Source organism: Perca fluviatilis, chromosome 24 (genome assembly GCF_010015445.1).
Source record: "Perca fluviatilis chromosome 24, GENO_Pfluv_1.0, whole genome shotgun sequence".
Classification (NCBI taxonomy): Eukaryota; Metazoa; Chordata; class Actinopteri; order Perciformes; family Percidae; genus Perca; species Perca fluviatilis.
Window position 1 is genome coordinate 8,236,293 of NC_053135.1, and position 19,372 is coordinate 8,255,664.

Sequence of the window (19,372 nt, forward strand, 5' to 3'; positions counted from 1 at the left end):
GAGGTATGCTATGAAATCATAACCATACCTTAAAAGCAAAGTATTTTATATCTGCCAGTGTAACTGTTGTAGCTCTGTCACAGGTCTCTTGGAGAAATTTGACATTTTTAAAGAGCAGATCACACTACTCTCATTTCATGGCAGTCCATTACTTTGGATTAGCATTAAGACTGTAAGCAAGGGGAAACCGCTAATATGACTCTGTCCAAAAGTTAAAAAATAAACCTGCCACAACTTTTTTTTATGGCTCACTATAAATAAGTTAGCATTAATTAATGAGTTTCAGCACATGACTCTTTGTAAAACAGAAAATTGCTGTTTTTACATTTCTGTTTGTGTACGCATTAAACAAATGAGCTACAGTATGTGTTAATTAGCTTTTGAGGTGCTGCCAAGCATGTTTTTAAGTTTTGGAATGCACCATGGGAGCTCTTTTCTCCTTGCTACCAGTCTTTATGCTAAGCTAAGCTGGTCAACTTATGGCTCTAGCTTCATAGTTAATGCACAAACATGGGAGTGGCATCAATCTTCTCATCTAAATCTCCGAATACAAAAGCTTTTCTATCGTTCTATGTAGTGGGAAAAACATAATCTTCTAAGCTTAATGCTTTTATTCTATTCTAAAGCTGCCTATTAGCTATCTATTCTGAGTGTGATCGGTGTGTTTTATACATCATAACTACCGTAAATAATGGAAATAATTTCCCCCTGGGATTATTAAAGTATTTCTGATTCTGATTCTGATTGTCACTCCATTCTTGATTTCTCAAAGCGGCTTTTGCGTAGGTCTTGAAACAGTTGCTTCATGTCGTAGAAGATGCACGATACATGTGCACAGAAACTACTTGATCTCGAGTTATTACAAGCTAGACATTTAAGTATACTGGTTATAACAAGTCAGATTTATTGGCCAAGCTTCTGGTGCAGTTGACCTATAGGTGCATGCTTGAATACCCTGAAAAAGATGTGCAAGTCTCTTCTATACTGTACCTGCATACTGTATCTTTACTGTATGCAGAACAATGCTCTTAGTCTATTGCCAGTGTACCTATGGGAGGCTGGCTAACCTGGCTTCCTCATATCAGGGTCCTAATGGGTTTTAGTGGTGAGCCCTAATTGTATTTGGACTGCGTCAGACTTCTTATAATGAACTGCTTATCACTGCAACCCAAGACGGCACTCTCTTGCCTGCTGCTATCATGTAGCCACAGAAGCCACCAGTTCAAGCCTCTCCATGCATCTCCAATCGATTTCCCGTCCTGCTCCGTCTCTATCAACTTACCACATGATTCAATTGTTCGGGGGGGAAAATGGGATGTAATGAGATGTGAGCTATCACCTCGTAAGTGCTGCTGCCCACACCTTTCACCTGATTCTGCCTCTTCTTTTGTTTGTGTTCACCCCCTTCTATCTGCAGCGGCTGGGTGCTATCTTTCCATCCCACTGTCTGGTCTCTGTGTCTGGCTTCCTCTTCAGTCCCTGAGTGGTTTTCTTTTCCTGCCCCTCACATCCATATCACCATCTCTTTTGTCTAGTGTTTCCTCTGATTGGTCTTTTGTCTTGCTGTTCCTCTCCTTACTTTCTTCAGAATTCTTTCGAGACAGAGGAGTTTGAAGAAGCCTTTGTATATTAGACATCTCTTTCCATCATTTTGAAGTGTTTTCTGCTTCCCTTCTTTTCATCCACTCCAAGCTTTTTGCTTTATCAATCCAACCTTTGACATATTCATCTCTTGACCTATCTTCATCCAAGTCAGATTTTCTCTTTCTAACTCATCTTCATTCTCCAGCTTTTTACCCCCCCGCGTCCCCATCCCCACCCCTCCCCCTATCGTGCGGTTTTCTCCATTTTTATTCTTGCACCATGGACCTAGGAGATGGATTGCTAGAGGAGAAGGTGGACACCAGCCCTTCTGTCTCCTCTGACTCTTCTTGGACATCATTTGACCATAGCACTGACCTCACATCAGTCAGCTCTGACCAAGTCTTGACTCCCCTGGCAGCTCCTAGTGGCTGCAATTCATTGGAGGACCAGCACCTAAAGAAGTCTTCTTCAGTCAAGTTCTTTTCTGAAGCACGGACCAGGGAGGCTGCATGGAGGGAGACGTCTTTTCTCGGAAATGAGGAGTAAGCACATTATCGTAATAACTCGAGCATTTATCAGGGACGAGGTGAAAGTAAGCGTTTTCTATGTAAGTGTTGCATATAATATAGAACGATGGACAGATCTCACCATCTGCAGAGTCACAACGCTAGCGTGCCTTAAAAAAAGTCAACATGGCTGCATGTCAAAGTGTCCTTAAACAAGACACACCATTCATGTCACTGTCATGACTCCCATGGTAAAGTGCATGCATGATTGTGTGTATGAGATTCAAATGTAATCATGGCAACAGTAAACATGCTATTTTCCATGATGCATTCCTTTTCAAATATGCCATCTATAGTTTGACCTGTAATTGCAATCACAATCTTGTGTATTTTGAGATACATAATTTACCACATTTACATCAAATCAATTAGTGGATTGAATCTGTTCTTAAATATCATTTCTGTCACACTGATGTAAACTTCTATGTAAAATAGTGAGTGCCTTGATTCAAGCACAAGGTCTGATCAATACGTTTTTATTAAACCCCTCAATGTGTAGTTCCGCATACTTTTTGGACTCGCGATTGCGTTCCATTGACATTTTGATGAAGGCGTCTGATTGTCGGAGTCATTCAAAAGAAGTTTAATTCGATGAAGGCAAGGTTTGTTCTAGGGCTATGCGATATGGAGAAAATCAAATATCACAATATTTTTGACCAAATACCTCGATATCGATACCGCAACGATATTGTAGTGTTGACTATTGGTGCTTTCACCAAATATTTACCACAATGAGATTTTGATTAATTATCATCAGTAATGTAGATATAATGACTAAGTGGGTAAAGGCAAATAATAGAACAGTTACAACAGTCAGGTAAGTTCAGAAAATGACATCACTTTACTGTAATGCAGCCTTTAAAAACAGGAAAAGACAACACTTATGCCATATTATGATATCCAAAATCTAAGACGATATCTAGTCTCATATTACGATATCGATATAATATCGATATATCGTCCAGCTCTAGTTTGTTTGTTCTTTCTCCATTCTGGTTGGGAGTTCAGTAGCAAGGGAAACAACACTAACCTAGAAATGATGGGGGAGAGAAGAGAATTAAAGATCTCTAACAACAGTACATGAATGCAAGTGCTCTCACTGAAACTTTGCTTTCAGCCCACAGTGGCGACTCTTATCTGTCTCATCAGGTTTTAATCACAAGTGTTTCCATAATGGAAGTCTGATTCCCAGTCGCAGGACTGTGAGAGTGGATAAAACAAGTCCTGCATTAGTTTAGATAGAGACCATAAATCACCTCTCCTTGAATTCTTCAGAGAATCTCAGTCTCCGACTAGTGGGAAAACCTGGGGTGTTGTTCATCAAGCCTTTCTTTTTTCCCCTTTCGTTCTTTCTTTCCTACCACTCTCCATCACTCGAGCATGCCCTGGTATATATAATTACCCTTTCCACAGACAGACAAAAGTCTGAGCACGCTCACTGGCTGACACTCTCACCAAGTCTTTAAACCACCCCTAACTCCTTGTGGAGTGTTCGGTATCTTTGCACGAAGACTGATTAAACTTTGGTGGAGGAATATTTCAGAGCCAGCTGAGGTACTGTATATAAATGCATTTTTTGCTTTTTTTTATCCATCTTTGCCAGTCGCTGGGTTTCCATCTTTAAAATGGAATGTCTTAATAGAAGTGGCAAATGTCAGCTTGGCTTTTTGTATTGTTAAACATTTTCACATTCAGGTGTGAAGAAAGACTAATGGGAATGTAAGTCTTGCTGACAATATTAACATTTTGCAAAGAACTGTTCTTGGGCATAAGGTAATACATACATGATTATGTTGTGCATAATATATAAATATATATACAGTATACAATATTTACCAATGCATTTCTTAGTAATTTGTTACTTGTATATGATGTAAACTTATTATAGTAAATGAATAGTCTGATGTTTTGAGAAACACACACACATTGTATGCTTTCTTGAGAAGATTGATACCACATTCCTGTGTGTGTGCTAAAAGTATAGCCTGGAGCCAGGAGGTGTTTAGCTTAGCATAAAGACTGGAAGTAGGAGGCTCTCTACAATGTTCAAAAATAGTACCAAAAAAACGTACCAAATACCTCTAAAACTCATTAATAAACTGTTTAAACAGCACATTAACAGAAAGATTGAAAAAAAAAGAAAAGAGTAATTGTAGTAAAATGTAGTTCTGCAAGTTATTTGCAGTGACTTCCCCCTTCTTCCAGGCTTTTGGCTAATCTCATCTAAGTCTTGGCACGAAAGCACATGTGTATCAACTAAAATGCCAAACTCTTTTAAGAAACCCCATTTATTCATCTTAATCCAGTTAATGTAAACATAGCAAGTTCATATTGAATTTTTAAGACATTTCAAAAGTTTTCTTCGTAGTTGGATAGAAACATTGCTTAACGACCCTCCACATTTTCTCCGCCTCTTCCTGGTGTCCTCCTCATATTTCCCCTTTTCGGTCACTGTCCTCCTTGTGCTGATCTCTGACTCAGGGAAATGTGAAGGCAAACAGTTAATGTTCTTGGGCAGTATTTAAAGTCTAAAAAGCTTACAGCGGTCAGTACGCTTAAACCCTATTGGCTGGTGCATTTAGGGAAGCTTAGCGATGATTGGACCATCTGGAACAAGATGTGATGCTTCACGTGAGAATAATAATAAAGATGACAATATAATGACCGTTTCGGGACATAGATTACTGTTGCTGTTTTTGCCCTTGCTGTGCCGAACTTTTCTGAACAAAACTATAAAAAAAACAACTTAGATTTAAAGAGAGAGAGAGCGAGAGAGGAAAAATAGAGAGGCAGCCCGGAGGATCATACCACAGAGGGAGCTACAGAGATGTAAAGAAAATGGGAATAAAAGCAGAGAAAGAGAGGGAGTAGCTCAGCTGCTGGATGACCCCATCACTACTTATTTGGATCCTCTGCCTTATATCCATTCGTTTTCTTTTCTTCTCATTTTGTTTTTCTCCTCCACTCTCCGTTATCTCAACTGCTTCACAACTACAATTTTTCTTTCTCAATTTGTCACCCCACCGCCACTGACCCAACTTAAAGTAATTTTGCTGCAGCTGTGGTTATTGTTGTTGTTGTTGGAGCCTGCCCCTCTGCTGGTGGCAGCCGGAAGATTAGGAGACAGTCGGGCAGAGAGGCGTGCAGCATGATGGCACACTGAGTCATGAGGTAGGATAAGATATAGCATTTACTCACATCACATCCTCTGTGTCTTCACAATGTAATGATGAGCTGTGGGGATGAGTGTACTGCTATACACTACCTATGGAGGAGTGTAGTGAAGGTGCGGGGGGTGTTAGTATGTCTCCGTGGAGTGAGCACATACATGCAAATTGGCTTCAATTGAGTTTTACATTTCTAGTTGTAAGAATTTCTAGTTACTTTTTATTTTTCTTATGTCTTGGCTATTATTTCATTTCTTTAGATTGAACTAATTTACTTTTCTGCTCAGAATGCTGTATTTATTCAGTTTATCTCCCTACGGTACAGCACAGAAAATCAAATATGGCTGTGCAGCTCATTTCAGCTGAGCAGAAGCTGCAAATGGTTCGGTCTTCCGGAGAATTTTGGAGGAAGTTGTGTCTATCTCGCCAGGCAAGTGCAGTGTGTGGCAGACAGACATTTTCACAGTTGGATGGAGGCACTCTGATCTGAGCCTTCCCACTTATCTTTCTGTAGAACTGCATTTTCTACTTCTGTCAAGCTCTGTGATTTTGACATCAAATTTGAGAGGATTTCAAGTCAGGCTTTAGTGTGAGGCAGTGCAAGCCTGTAGGATGGCCGCTGCCTAAACCCACATACGCTGCTGTTTCCCGGCCTAGATTGATAGAAGTAAACGCTATTAACACCAGTTCATATTTCATTTAAGGCTTACAAATGTGGTGAATATTAAGTGTTTAATAGCTCTGTAGCTGGTAGAGGATCTTCACTGTGGGTTCAGAAAATGTTGAACTGTTGTCTGCCCCATCATGGTAGTAATTTAGTTTGTTGTTTGGTATAAGCAATGATCATAAAACTCACAAAACACTACTTGAACTTAAAGATGCACCAATCAATATGTTTTTTTATGTACAGTATAATGTGAATAGTGTTGCATGTAGTGATGAACCCACAGAGAATTATCACTCTGCAGTTCTCCTCATACGGAGTCTTCCGGTGGCTTTTCAGCTCATTTTGGTTATACGGCCCGCAACTTTCTGTTTTGGCTCAGTCCTACTGCTCTCAACATTGTTTCTAGCCGCAGCTGGCAGCTGTTTTTTTTAGCAGAAAATATCAAAAAATCCCACCGTATACAGCACCAAACACCAGACTGACAAAGTTAGCAAACTAGCTGGTTAACACAGTGGAGCATTTAGCAGCTAAAGAGAGAGAGAGTTCCCTCAGGAGTTGGTCGACACCAGACACCTCCAGGCTGCTAGGAGAATAAATACTGGTCTTACATTCATCAGGTGGACACAAGCACGACTTCAAATAAATGTTGCTCCCGGTGTGCTGGATGTGTAAATAGGCAGTTGTATGCAAACACATTCCATATCAACTTTTTAAAATGTAAATGTTTACAGGTTAAAAGAATGGAGATTGAGCATTTAAAGGCTCTTCTTACCTGGATAGAATTATGTGACAGATCTTTGGGGCAGCTGGCTCCTTTCTGAATTAGTCTAGGGTTACTCCATCATAATGGTTGCACAGTAACATGGTTACACAGTGATAGCAGTGAGGCTCTTATGATCCAGTCATACTCAATAACATTATGTGGCAGGTCTTGGTGTATTAAGATTATGTTTTGCTCACACTGGATGTTCAGAGTCAGATATGGAATTGGTTAGACTGGAAGCAGCACAGTCACAATGCAAAGAAAACATGCAAGAAGTAATGAAATAGAAAAGGAAAGCATGTATTTTACTAGAACACCGTGCCAAGATGTCTAAAAGACTCCAATGCTGTCTGATGCACCACATTTGAGTGTGAAATTTTGACCTTTAATTGCCCCTCAATGGACCACCAGTTGAATTTGTGAGCATTGCTGGATGTGTGGGAATACAAAATTAAGAGTTCCGGGCTATCAATGAGAAAATTAGCCGTTTTTGGCATTCAACAGTGTTTTTATTGGGATAATGCATGCAAGATTCATCCAATTCTAGAGCAGCGCTATCTGAGATGCCACAATTTGTCTTTAAGCGGTAATTAGATGTGGAGAAACGTTGAGCTTACAGTTAATTGAGCAGCTGTATTGGAGCAAACAATCAACATTATAGTGATGTGATGCGCAGGAGGCAGAAGCAACAGATTTTCTGAACTGGTCAGCTGGTGACTGTGTCAGTTAATTCATGTTGTATTATGACTGATAGGAGAGAGAGGTTGAATCTCTATTTAATGAAACATTAAGGACCTTTGGCACTCTGGAGTGAGCCGTCTGTTCCATCAAATCCATCAGATGAGACTTTTAGCTTCTTTTTTTTAGCTCCCTTTTCTCTCCTACATTCCTTGTGACCTCTCTCCCACTCTACCTTCCTCCCATCCCCTGCTTCCCGACGACATTCCAAATAATATTACATAAAATAGAGCTTGTGGTAATAAGTGGATAAGACAAATTAATGACCTTTACTTAGGAGACTATTTTGCTGTTTTTTGTTGCTTTTTTTAAACAAACACGTTTACATGAAATAATGTAAAGTCTACAAACCCACCAGATGGACACGACGGAGGTGCAGTCCATCTGCTGTTTTTGGAGTCGTGTGTGTGTGTGTGTGTGTGTGTGTGTGTGTGTGTGTGTGTGTGTGTGTGTGTGTGTGTGTGTGTGTGTGTGTGTGTGTGTGTGTGTGTGTGTGTGTGTGTGTGTGTGTGTGTGTGTGTGTGTGTGTGTGTGTGTGTGTGTGTGGGCATTTAGGAGCTTATTCTTATTCCTTAACCCCGTAAGTGTTCCCTACATTCTCACCTTTGCCACTACCTAGCAATCACTTTAAAAGTAACCTTCACCTTCCTTTAATTTTTAAATTCTAACCTTCGAGGCAGGGCGAGCTAACCCATTTATTTATGTTCATGAAAATATGTAATTCTACTTTTCTAATGTAGAATTAAGTTGTAAAACACATAACTAAATAAGTGAGTTTAATTAGGAAAGAAATAGGATTTATTTGCAGACTGTTTCATGTAGCTGTGGTCAGGGAGAAGCCTCTATATCTGCAGTGGAAAACACCAGCTAGTTGATATTGGACATTTAATATTGACACAATATATTGTATCAGCAGATATTTCAGTCCAAGGTGAATTTTTTTGTTATCGTGCCATATATAAAATTAGTCACACAGGGGTCATGTACCAATCAGTAGTCCCTGTAGACATGGCTATAGATAGCTGCTTGGCCAAGGGGCAGAACCAGGTGGCATCTCAGAGGTAGCAAACGGAGCTGGCCTCTACTGAACTGAAATGTGCAGGGCTGACATTATATCATTATGTCATTGTAAAATTGTGTGGAACGACCATTTGCATTTTGTAATACAAACAAACTCATATATACAGAAGCCAAATTCAGCTGTCAAAAGAATGATGTACTCACCAGAGAGGGTGACGGTAGAGGACATCAGACCACACGGTCGTAAATCTGAGGATAATCAGACAGGCGGCACTTTTCACCAGCCGGCTAGATGTTATAGAGTTGAGTGTTTGAGATTCGGTACTGTATATCACTTGGGTTATCAAAATAGTGCTTGCTATCGCAGATGTTTTATGAAATTAGGCCAACAACACCTCCAACAAGTTGGACAAGATTTTCTGGCGTCTCTGAAGTCACCTCCTTTTACCCTCCTTTTAGTTGCTATCATGACTCAAACATTTCTAAACTAACTATGGATCTTGACACACATGCACTGCTTTAATCACTTCAGAAATATATTTGTAGGAAGCATCACAGTATTTAAAATAAATAAATTAATACTGTATTTTAGCAGCCATGCTACTAGCAAAAATAAAAAAAAATCTAAATTGAAAATGTTTTCTAAGTGAACAAAACATGACTCTTTCTCCTTTGTAACTTCCTCCAGAGCATTCTTCTGCATCCTGTGCAATAAATAGGTGCTGCTTACTTTTGGTCAAGCCTGTACAGTACACTACTGGGCCGTAAAGCAGAGATCTTGGCTTTGTCACTATTTCTTTGCTTTACTTTCAGAGTGCCTCGTTGATGTTTAGTGTCTTTCTTTGTCTATTTTCTCTGCGATCTGCATTCTGTACCTGCAAGTGAGCAATTTGAGCCCTTTACTTGCAGGCTGTGATCCATTTTCTGGACTCATTCTGGTCTGGTTTTACCGAGCTGCAGGTTCTCTGGTACTGTGGGAGGCTTTTTTACTGCAAGGTGGGATGCAGAGCATAGTAGAACACACACAGGCAGTGTGTAGCATAGATCAGTGTGTGACATTTCTAAAATCCTGGCTACAGCCCTTTTTCCTGCCCTTTCTTTAATCACATTTTACCTCTTGAATTTTTTAGAAGTCTGTTCAAGCTATGCCCTTGAATTTCTGTCTACAGCTAAATAGAAAGGGAGTGAAGATTGTTAGAAATGACCCTCCTATTCGGTCTCTGTTATTGGCCCAGTGCCTTACAACCCCACATAGACCAGACAGTGTTGATTTTCAGTTTTTAAGTCATTTCACAGTTTGTGCACATCCCCTTCTTCACACAGAGGCCGAGAGAGAAAAGGGAGGGAAGAAGTAGTTTATGTGATGGGTTGTGAATACATTTTTTCTTTCTTGCATTGTACACAATCAGATTTTATTGTCACCAGTCCTTGTTTATCTCCTCTGAGTCAGCAAGGACGACTGCACTATTATGTTGTGACCTTCTCATATTGTATACACATTGTTGTTGTGTTAATCTCTCGCTGTCTGCTCTATGCCCAGGGACAAAGCTGACCTCTGCCTGCTCTGACCGGAGAGAATCCCTTCACAATCATTAATTCTAATCCATTCACATATGTATACACACCTATATATTTAAAAATATATACTTTATATTTTCAAGAAATCGGTGCTGAGAGGCATCAGACATCTTTGTGTCTCACACACATGCTCGCTGTAAGTACAGCTGCTGATTTCTGTGCTTAGTAGCAGCTCTAAAGTTGGCACACATCTGTTCATGCATTGATCCACCCGCTCTGTGTGTGGGAACAGGGAGTGTGTGTGTGTTCGTGTGCTGGACACACTGTATATCACACATCTTGACATCTCTCTGATGACGCCGGGTGGGGGAGGGTTTTCCGTTATTGTCCCCTGCGATCTCACACCGCATGCCACTCTCTGCGTGTGTGTGTGTGTGTGAGTGTTTGTGTATGTGTGTGAGTGTGTGTGTGTGTGTGTGTGCCGGTGTCCGTGCATTTATGTGTGTGAGTAAATGGAGTTTATCCCCGCTGGCCCAGATGCCCCGGCTAAATCCATCACCAGTAGTGCTGCACAGCGGTGCTAAGCTGGAACATTTGGCACCAAGCTAGGAATGAAAAAAAAAAAAAAAAAACACACACAAAAAATAGGAACACACTCAAAAATACACATATGCACACGCACACACAGAAAATTGAGTTTGGGGATTTTTTTTATACGGAGATTCAGAGGAAGTGGATTTTTTAGTGGAGGAGTTGGACTCAGGGACAGGGACAGGAGCTCTTTCTCCGACGCTCTGAGCCTTTTGGTGGTGGTGGGGCCCCGGCGTCGATCCCACTCTGTTTATTCCTTCATCTGTCCGGCCCGGCTGACAGGATGGAGCCGTGCGACGACGATGATGAACCTGGGATGTTAACCGCTTTCCAGTAAGTTCTGGTGTCCCTTGACGGCTTCTTGTTGTTTGCTTGCTGTGGTGATGGCCATGGCCATTTTGGACTTATACGCAAAGTAGAATTCCTTTGAGTTGAAGATACATTTTCAGCCTTTGCCTTACCTCTTTCAGCACTTCACTAATCAGAGCGTTAAAGCTCTTTAGCGGGGGCTTCGTTGATTAAGCTCCATGGGAGGTTTACATGGAGGTTGCTGCTGGTTGTTGGAGCCTGTTATGGGCCTATGGCTCAGGGTCACAGATTCTTTATGAATAGTTGTGCTGTTTCAGGCAAATTTTAGGTAATTGGTTTTTGATGCCTTCCCTTTTTCTGTTTTGTATTCATCTTAAACATGTAGTATACATGAATTAAGTTTTTTTGTGGATTAGGTTAATGCAGTTTTTCCTGTTCTTGTTAGCCAAAGTCAGCTCTGCATTGTGTCTAATTATGTCAATTTGAGTGTGTCTTAAACCAAATGTAATTTAAAATGTTTGAAGAAGTTGAAACACTACAAATCCTAAACACGTGACCAAGCAGAAATCAGATCGGGTTGTAATAATCAGTTCAAATCATTTACTTAAATAAAAGTAGCAATAACACTCCAAAAATAATCCAAATACTACATTCAAAATTGTATTGAAGTGTTAGCAACAAAATATACTTAAAAGCATCGAAAGTAAAAGTATTAGTTCATTATGAGAAATGGCCTGGTCAGTCTTATACTGTTTTATATTATTGGATTATTATTAATTGTTAATTAATTAATATGTAAGCAGTACTTGATGTAATTGATCAGGTGTAATTGTAACTACTTCCTATTCAGTTGGAAAGTTTAATCTATAATAATGCATCATATTTTATAAATGGATCATAGATTGTGTATGTTAAATCTTAAATCTGAAAAGTAACTGGTAACTACAGTGTCAAATAAATGAAGTGGAGTACAAAGTAGAGTATTTCCCCCTGAAATGTAGTGAAGTAGAAGTCAAAAGTAGGCAGGTAACACTTAATAACCATCACATGATAAATGGTAAATTCATAGTTAATTTAACCTAAGTTAATAGTTATTTTACTGTTAACAAACAAGGAAATGATGATTAATGATCATTAAGTAATCACCAAGAAATCATTATAAACCATCAATAAACATTATTTGGATGGCTTGTATTATGTAAGTTGCAACTGATGATTATAATACCTTGTTAATGGTTAATAGAAACTTTGTAAAGCATCTACAAATATTATTTAGATAGCAATTATCACTGCACAAATAATCAAATAATCATCTCTTCTGTAGATCTCCAAAAATGATTTAATGGGGCAAAATTAATGTTACTTGATGCTTTATAAACCTCTTATTAATCACAAACTAATTATTATAAGCATTAGTTGAAAATGTATAATAGCATCCAAATAATGTTTATAGATGGTTTACAAACAATTATTCAACATTGAAAAAGTATTAGCAATCTATCTAAATTCATAAACTATTTTGTATTACACTGAACTAATGCTGTAACATAAATGATAACTTTACTGATAATTAGTAAACATTGTAAATCATCATTTCATTGTTTAACAGTAAAATAACTTCACTAAAGTTTAATTAACTAGCAATTTACCAGTTATTAATGATGGTTATTATTATAAAGTGTTACCAGTAGGCCTAGCATAAAATGGAAATACAAGTAATTGTACTTACGTGCACTATTTGAGAATGCGGTTACTGTAGAAAATTACTCTCTCTCGTAATTTACATTACAACACTGTGTTTGTCTCTTTCTGCTAATACTGCATGTTTTTAAACCATTGTTATGAATGCGTATTGTTGTACAGGGTGCTCAACTGTACAATTTTGCATCCCCAATCCTGTTAAAGTGAATGGGATGCAAAATGACATTGAAAGAGCTCTCTGTGAAGATCTTTAATATTTTTATGAGGATTGTTGATGTGTTAAATACCTGACTGACTGACTGTCTGATCGTTAGCGTTATTGTTAGTCATCTTGTTTAGGTTAAAAACCTCACCACCTCTTTTTTCTTCATCGTCTCGTGACTATCGTATCTGATCTGAGCAAGTTGCTGGATTTAATGGCGACTGTCTTGCTGCAGGCTTTAAAGCAGCCATATTGTAATCTTGCTCAGTGAATTGACTGCACGTGAGTAGTCCGTTACATAAGGCTGAGGTGGCTCCAAGCGGCAGAGAAATCCAGAACCTTGTAATTACTGAACACACTTAGAGATTACATCATGGATTGACGGGGTTTAGCTAGCTGGCTGCTGGGAAATATGGCCGTGTGTCTGAGGTGTGGTCTCATCAACTGTTATAATTTTGCCCATATATTTGTATGCATGTGGCTTCCTACACTGTGCATATTCAGTATGTAAATGAACGTATAGTGCATGTGTGTTGCAGGCTGTAAGGTTCAGGAGTTTTCATTTAGCATGCTGAGTAACTGAGGATCAGGAGGGGAATTAATTGTTTTCATATCATCCCTCAGCAACCGGATGGTGTGTTTACTGATTGCCTTTTGGAGTGATAATCCACATATAAACACACACACACACACACACACACACACACACACTCCAATCATATGATTGATGGACTTCTTAGCTAAACTAATTTATTGTTAACACTAGTTGCAATAAGACATCCCATATAGCCTAGAGTGATTCCCAACCAGGGGTACAAGGTCAGATTGTTGAGTAGCTCAACTAATATGAAAAAATAAACAATTAAGATTTAAAAAACAACATGTATTTCAGGTTGTAACACCTGAACACTAACTAGCTTCAAGTAATGGATACATGATTGAAACGTCTAACTGCTGCCATTAGTAGTATAAATGCAAACTTGACTAAACCATTTACAGTTTATGAACAATCATTGTGACGAGAAATAATATCTTGTGTTAAAATGACTTAAATTACTCAGTTTTAAAAGAACATGACTGGTGGTTTTGACACTAACATAAAGGGTCACGTTTAGAGTTGGCCTACTAAGACATGTCTCATAGTTCTTCAGACGCTTTAACTAATAACACAAGCCAAATGTGTTTTAATACTAAAAAATCACAATTTCGTTTTGTGGCTACAGATTAAATTATGAAAGCACAATGGTATGTTTTCTAACTACATCAAGTGAGACAGAAAAGTAGAAAAAAAGTGAGCTTCCCCTTCTGTCTCCTTTTTTTCCCACCTGAACATAAACCCATGCAGCTGCTGGTCAGCGGCGGACTGCGGCATTGAGGAAGCGCCAGATCGCAGCATCATTGTCGAAGGATTACAGCAACGAGGTGATAGGTCATTGGCCAGGAAACATGTGGCCCAGAAAGCAGACAAATGAAATTTGATTCAGATTCAGACTCGGCTCTGCCTTGTCAGTCAGGGAGACAGGCAGGCGTGGACTGATTCTTTTTTTCAATCTCTCCTCCTGCTGTTTGTGGTTTTCAAACCACTGATATACCAAATATTTAAATGTTGACTCAGCAGCTGCAGAATGAGTGACACACATAGGGATACAAGTGAAATCAAGTTAACCTGCTGTGCTGCTTTTCTCATTCCTATTGTACTACAGAATGCTTGCAACAAAACTAAAATCTGTAACTTTGTTCTGTTTTCTGGAAAATGAGTGTCCAAAAAAATATATGTAATTTCTGTACATAAAATAGAACTAATGTTTTAGTCACTGGGACTTGAGGCGTTTCATTATTCAAAGGGAGATGTTTGATCAATGTTTGGAACATGTCTTTTTTTGTCATTTCTTGACTGATTATTTATCTTAGGTTGAAAGTGCACCTTCATCTGCCCCTCTCTTTTCCCATTTTTATCCAATTTATTTTGTATTGCACATGCACATAACAAGGAAATCTAATCATCATTTCTCATACCTCACATTCCGAGGTATTGCAAACTTTATATTAAAATTCAAGTACAAATTGAATGTGATGAAATTCAGTGTGTTTCCTGTAGACAGTAGCTTTTTTTCCCCTATGTGAGCGAGATAATACACCTTGGCTGCTTTGTTGGAGACCAAATCCAATTCTCTCACTCTCCAAAACAGTGCAGAGAATTTGTGTGTCTATTGAAAGTGCTCTTCCTTTGATTATAATCTGCTGTCGTTCCAATTCTGTTCCCCGGTGCACTGCAGGATGTTTGTGCTCGGATTCGGGTTGGGTCAGTCTAGAAGGGCCTTGAGGCCAAATCGGTCATAGGCCGATTAGTTTGCTGGCAGGTGCTCAAAGTCTAGTCCTCTTCCTCCTCTTCTTCTCTTTTTCGCCTGTCAGATGTAAATTCATGTAAATTCCTGTTGGCCGCAGAAATCAAACAGGAGCGATTTGGAATGCATCATGAAAAACACCACAGTTACAATCCCCTACTTCACGGCACTTCCAAATCAGATTTTGAACGTCCAGCATCTCTGGAAGGAAATGCACACAATAGCAAGGTTTTAAACATTCAAAATAGCCTTTGATTTTTTATATATTGCTACTTCCTTGAAAAGTACATACATGGTTGCAAATCTGGTACTGAAATGTGGTGTAAATGTCTACTAAACTACGTGCAGCCATACAGCATGTGGCTGACTCTGTTAAACTTTCTGCATTTGTAAATGCTTAGAAAATTGCTGACAACTTGCCAAAGTCACGTCAATTATTGCTTATTCCTGGGCTTGTACACATATTTATATATAGATATAAAGTCATTATTTTAAACCCCATATATTTCAATAAACCTTACATAAGATGAAAATATTGCAATGCATTCTCTATTTCCCTCCCTGAAACAGTATGACACATTATCAGAATTAAAAGTAAATTCCTGCAATGCACGCTGTATTTAATTTACTGCTAACACTTATGTTAGACGTGTATGTATGAGTCCTGTAAAAACAAACAAAAAAGAAGAATAGACTTTTAACAAGATACACTGTTACCAAGTCAGCTGACCACATCATTGACCAACAAGGCTGTACCATCAATACCACATTACCACCCGAGTGTGTGAGCAGCTATGCTGGCGGGTATTGACGAGGCGTCCGCTCAATGTTGGATATGTCTATTTATTTTGCCTCATTGTTGTATATGCTTATGGAAGCTAATGGAAGCAGATGAATATAATCTCACATGGGAATGCCATTTATCACACAAGCACAATAGCCATAGTCTGAGTTAGTGTGTGTATGTGGATGTGTGGACTAGACATGTAACCGGGTGTTGCACTAAGTGGGGATTTGTGCAAATCCGTGCCCTGTTTCCAAACACTCAGAGATCTTTCATAATTGTCAGATGAGCTTGTGTGTAAAACCACAATCCTTTAATGAGTAAATACAGATATGGCAGCAGCCCCGGCAGTAAAAAAAAAAATACATTTACAGGGTTATCACATGATGTTTCTCTCTCCATGTCTACAGGAACAGGGAGATTTAAAACCCATATGCCACTTAGTTGCAAATGTCCTGAGCTGCGTTTCCTTTACATTAACAATTTGTCCTTTAAAGTGGGCTTCCTTTTTGAACCTCAGGTGTATTAGATATTCTAGTTGCCCAGCAACTGGTTGTATAAAGCTATTTAAGCTTTCAACAAGAGCCTAGGTGTACATATCGGGTGGTGAGGGCGCAGTGGATATAACACACGCCTTTGGTGTGGGAAATCTGGGTTCAATTCCCACTGTGATACATCAGCCAATGTGTCCCTGAGCAAGACACTTAACCCCTAGTTACTCCAGAGGCGTGCACCCTCTGATATATATCCATAGCAACTGTAAGTCAGCTAAATGACATATAATGTAATATCCATTTGCTGACCTGTACATATCTTGCTCAAATACGCTTCTATTCCCTTCATCCTCAATTTGGATGATGTAAATATTTACAGTTTGTTATCACAACCTCTGAATGCTTGGACACGTCTGATGCTGCATTTTTACAGTTTGCCAGTTTCTGATGTAATCCTTAAGGAAAGTTTCCACTATTTATACTGTCCCAACGTAACACTCCAGTCCAAACACACTTCAGCATATAAAATTGCTTTAAAAGTGCAACACTGAAAACACCACAATATTGCCTCTCAGCTTCTGTTCCAGGAATTTTTTTATTTTTTTATTTATTACTTCCACTCTTGCCCAGAACACTTCCACCATTACTTTGACTCTCACTTTGTTTCTCTCATCACTGGGAGCTCTGCCCAGTTATGTCCAGCAACACTGGGACTGTTGCCCAAGCAAGAGCCCCTTCAGCCCCTTTGTCATCACACATTATTGGTCCTTAGCCTGGTAATCACGCTTAGTCTGTTCATTAAGTGAGCAGTAGTTTTTCACAAATTGAGTTTTATTTCTATTTAGTTGAAATGTCTGATATTGGTTGTTAAAATTCTATATTTTCTCATTTCGATTTGACTTAGCCTTATACTGTCATGTGTTTTTAGTTACTGCCACATGTTATTAATTATTGTTACTATACCTGTTTTTTTACTAGGACAGACTGGCACACGTGTAATTGCATGCTTGTTTGTGTGTGAGTGTATTTGGTAGTCAGACCTTTGGCTTTGCTGGTCGCCTCGAGAGAAAAATAAAACCCTCTCTCGTCAGCATTCAAGCTTAGTCAGTGTGTGCATGTGTGCGTAATTAAATGTCACGCTGGGCTTGAAGAATAGCTAATAGCATTTGATCAATTTGTTCAGTCTGCACTCTGCACACGAGTCTCCAGTTCTGCATCTTGATGTGTGTGTCTAGCCAGGCATGATGAGAATATGTGCACGGCATGTAGCTATTGAGTAAATGTAGAGCAAAAAAACATGTTTGCGTGGAATATGTTTTTTTGTGTGTGTTTCCATCTCATGCACGCCTCCATTGGAGCCCACAAAAAGCTCACGGGTCTGGGGCAGCCAGCAGCTTATTAATATTCAGTTAGGTGACAAATAGCTCCCATCGTTTCCTACTCTTCCTTATCTCATAAGTGTCCCCGACAAGCTCCGTTATTGAATAGGCACGTTTAGTAGGCTGACAGTGGGAGGCATGATGAAAGAGGAAGAGACAGAGAGGAAGAAACAAAAAGCTGAGCCAAATGTATTATTTGTTTAAACCCACATGGAGCACTCAACAGGTTTATTGCGTCAGAAACAATCTGTGTTGCCGCCAAGTACACCAGGTATGCCAGGCAGATAAAAACTCAGCTGCTCTGGGAGAACATTAGTTTTAATATAAAAACACAGTTCTCATGGACCTGTGGAAACATTTTACAGGATATTATCCTTAGGAACACCAAGAAGGTCTTAAAAGTTTAGTGATGTAAGTAAGAATGAATGCATGGATAGAAAGTGTGTTTTAATCAAACTATAGCACCAAAATACATCAGTGATCTGAAAGTAATTGAAAAGTCCTTGATGTCAAACATCAGGCTTAGTTTAAAAGTTTACAATATATTCTTTGTCTACAGATGAACTTACTGTCAGTGAAACTAAACTGAACTGAACTTTCAAATGTTGGCTTGACATTGTATGCCCCTGTTAGCATGCATTGTATTATTTAGACTGTCAAACTTCCAACCTGTGTGCATTTAATGATTCAAAACAAGTGGCAATCCCACTTGATCCGTGTCTGGTACAATGGATTAGGTGTGATCTGCCTTTGCGGCCTTTATTTAATAAAGAGAGAGAGAGAGAGAGAGAGATTCAAATAGTCAATTTGAGTCAGATCGATAACTCAGCCGGCTTTTGTATTGGCCAAATTTTAGCTTATTGGAGATATATCAGTATTGATGCATGTGCCGATACTGATATAAGTAACAAGAAATTGCAGCACAGAAATGTCGAAATATGTTTGAGATACTTTTGAAATTGTCACCAGATACTGTAAAAAAAAAAAAAAAAGACTTTAGTTATGTTAAAACTATAAAATATTCCTATTTTATACATATCTTGGTCATATCTTACAAATTATTAAACACATTTAAGATATCCGTATCAAAAAATAGTGTAAAAAAGACTATTGGACAATATACGATTATCAGATTTATTCAAACTCAAATAGCATTATGTTGTATAGATAAAGTATAAGCCTTCTCACTTCTCTTTTCCTCCTCTCATCTTTTCTCTCGTCCCCTCCTCTTGTCATATAATCCCTTCCCCTTCCTTGCGTCTCCACTTGCCCTTTTCCCATCTCTGTCATTCATTCCATCCTTCACTCTCCTCTCCCAATCCATCATTATCTCCCACATCACACCTTCATTTTACAGCCCCTCATTTTCGAATATCCATCTCTCCGTTCATCTATTTATCCTTCCTGACCTTTTTCTCTCTCCCCCCCAAACCCTAATCATCTCTCCCGACATACACCTCCCTTGTTCCCCCTTGTTGTATCAATCTAGTCCATTTCTCCTCTTTCTCACACCCTCCCTCCATCTTTCCCTCCCCTCTCTTGCT

At 39.1% G+C, this 19,372-nt stretch overlaps 1 protein-coding gene across 2 annotated transcripts in view; it reads left to right on the forward strand.

Annotated features, from left to right (window-relative positions):
* Positions 1-5,300: 5,300 nt before the first annotated feature.
* The window catches only part of LOC120554593 (FERM and PDZ domain-containing protein 4-like), a 70,031-nt gene continuing 55,959 nt past the window's right edge, over positions 5,301-19,372 (forward strand). Inside the window, exon 1 of one of the 2 annotated variants that reach the window (XM_039793579.1) lies at positions 5,301-5,321. In XM_039793579.1, coding sequence (XP_039649513.1) covers positions 5,317-5,321 — 5 coding nt within the window. In that variant the 5' untranslated portion in view covers positions 5,301-5,316. Of the gene's footprint in view, positions 5,322-10,697; positions 10,948-19,372 lie in introns of those variants that run through there. The other variant, XM_039793577.1, reaches the window with a different exon arrangement.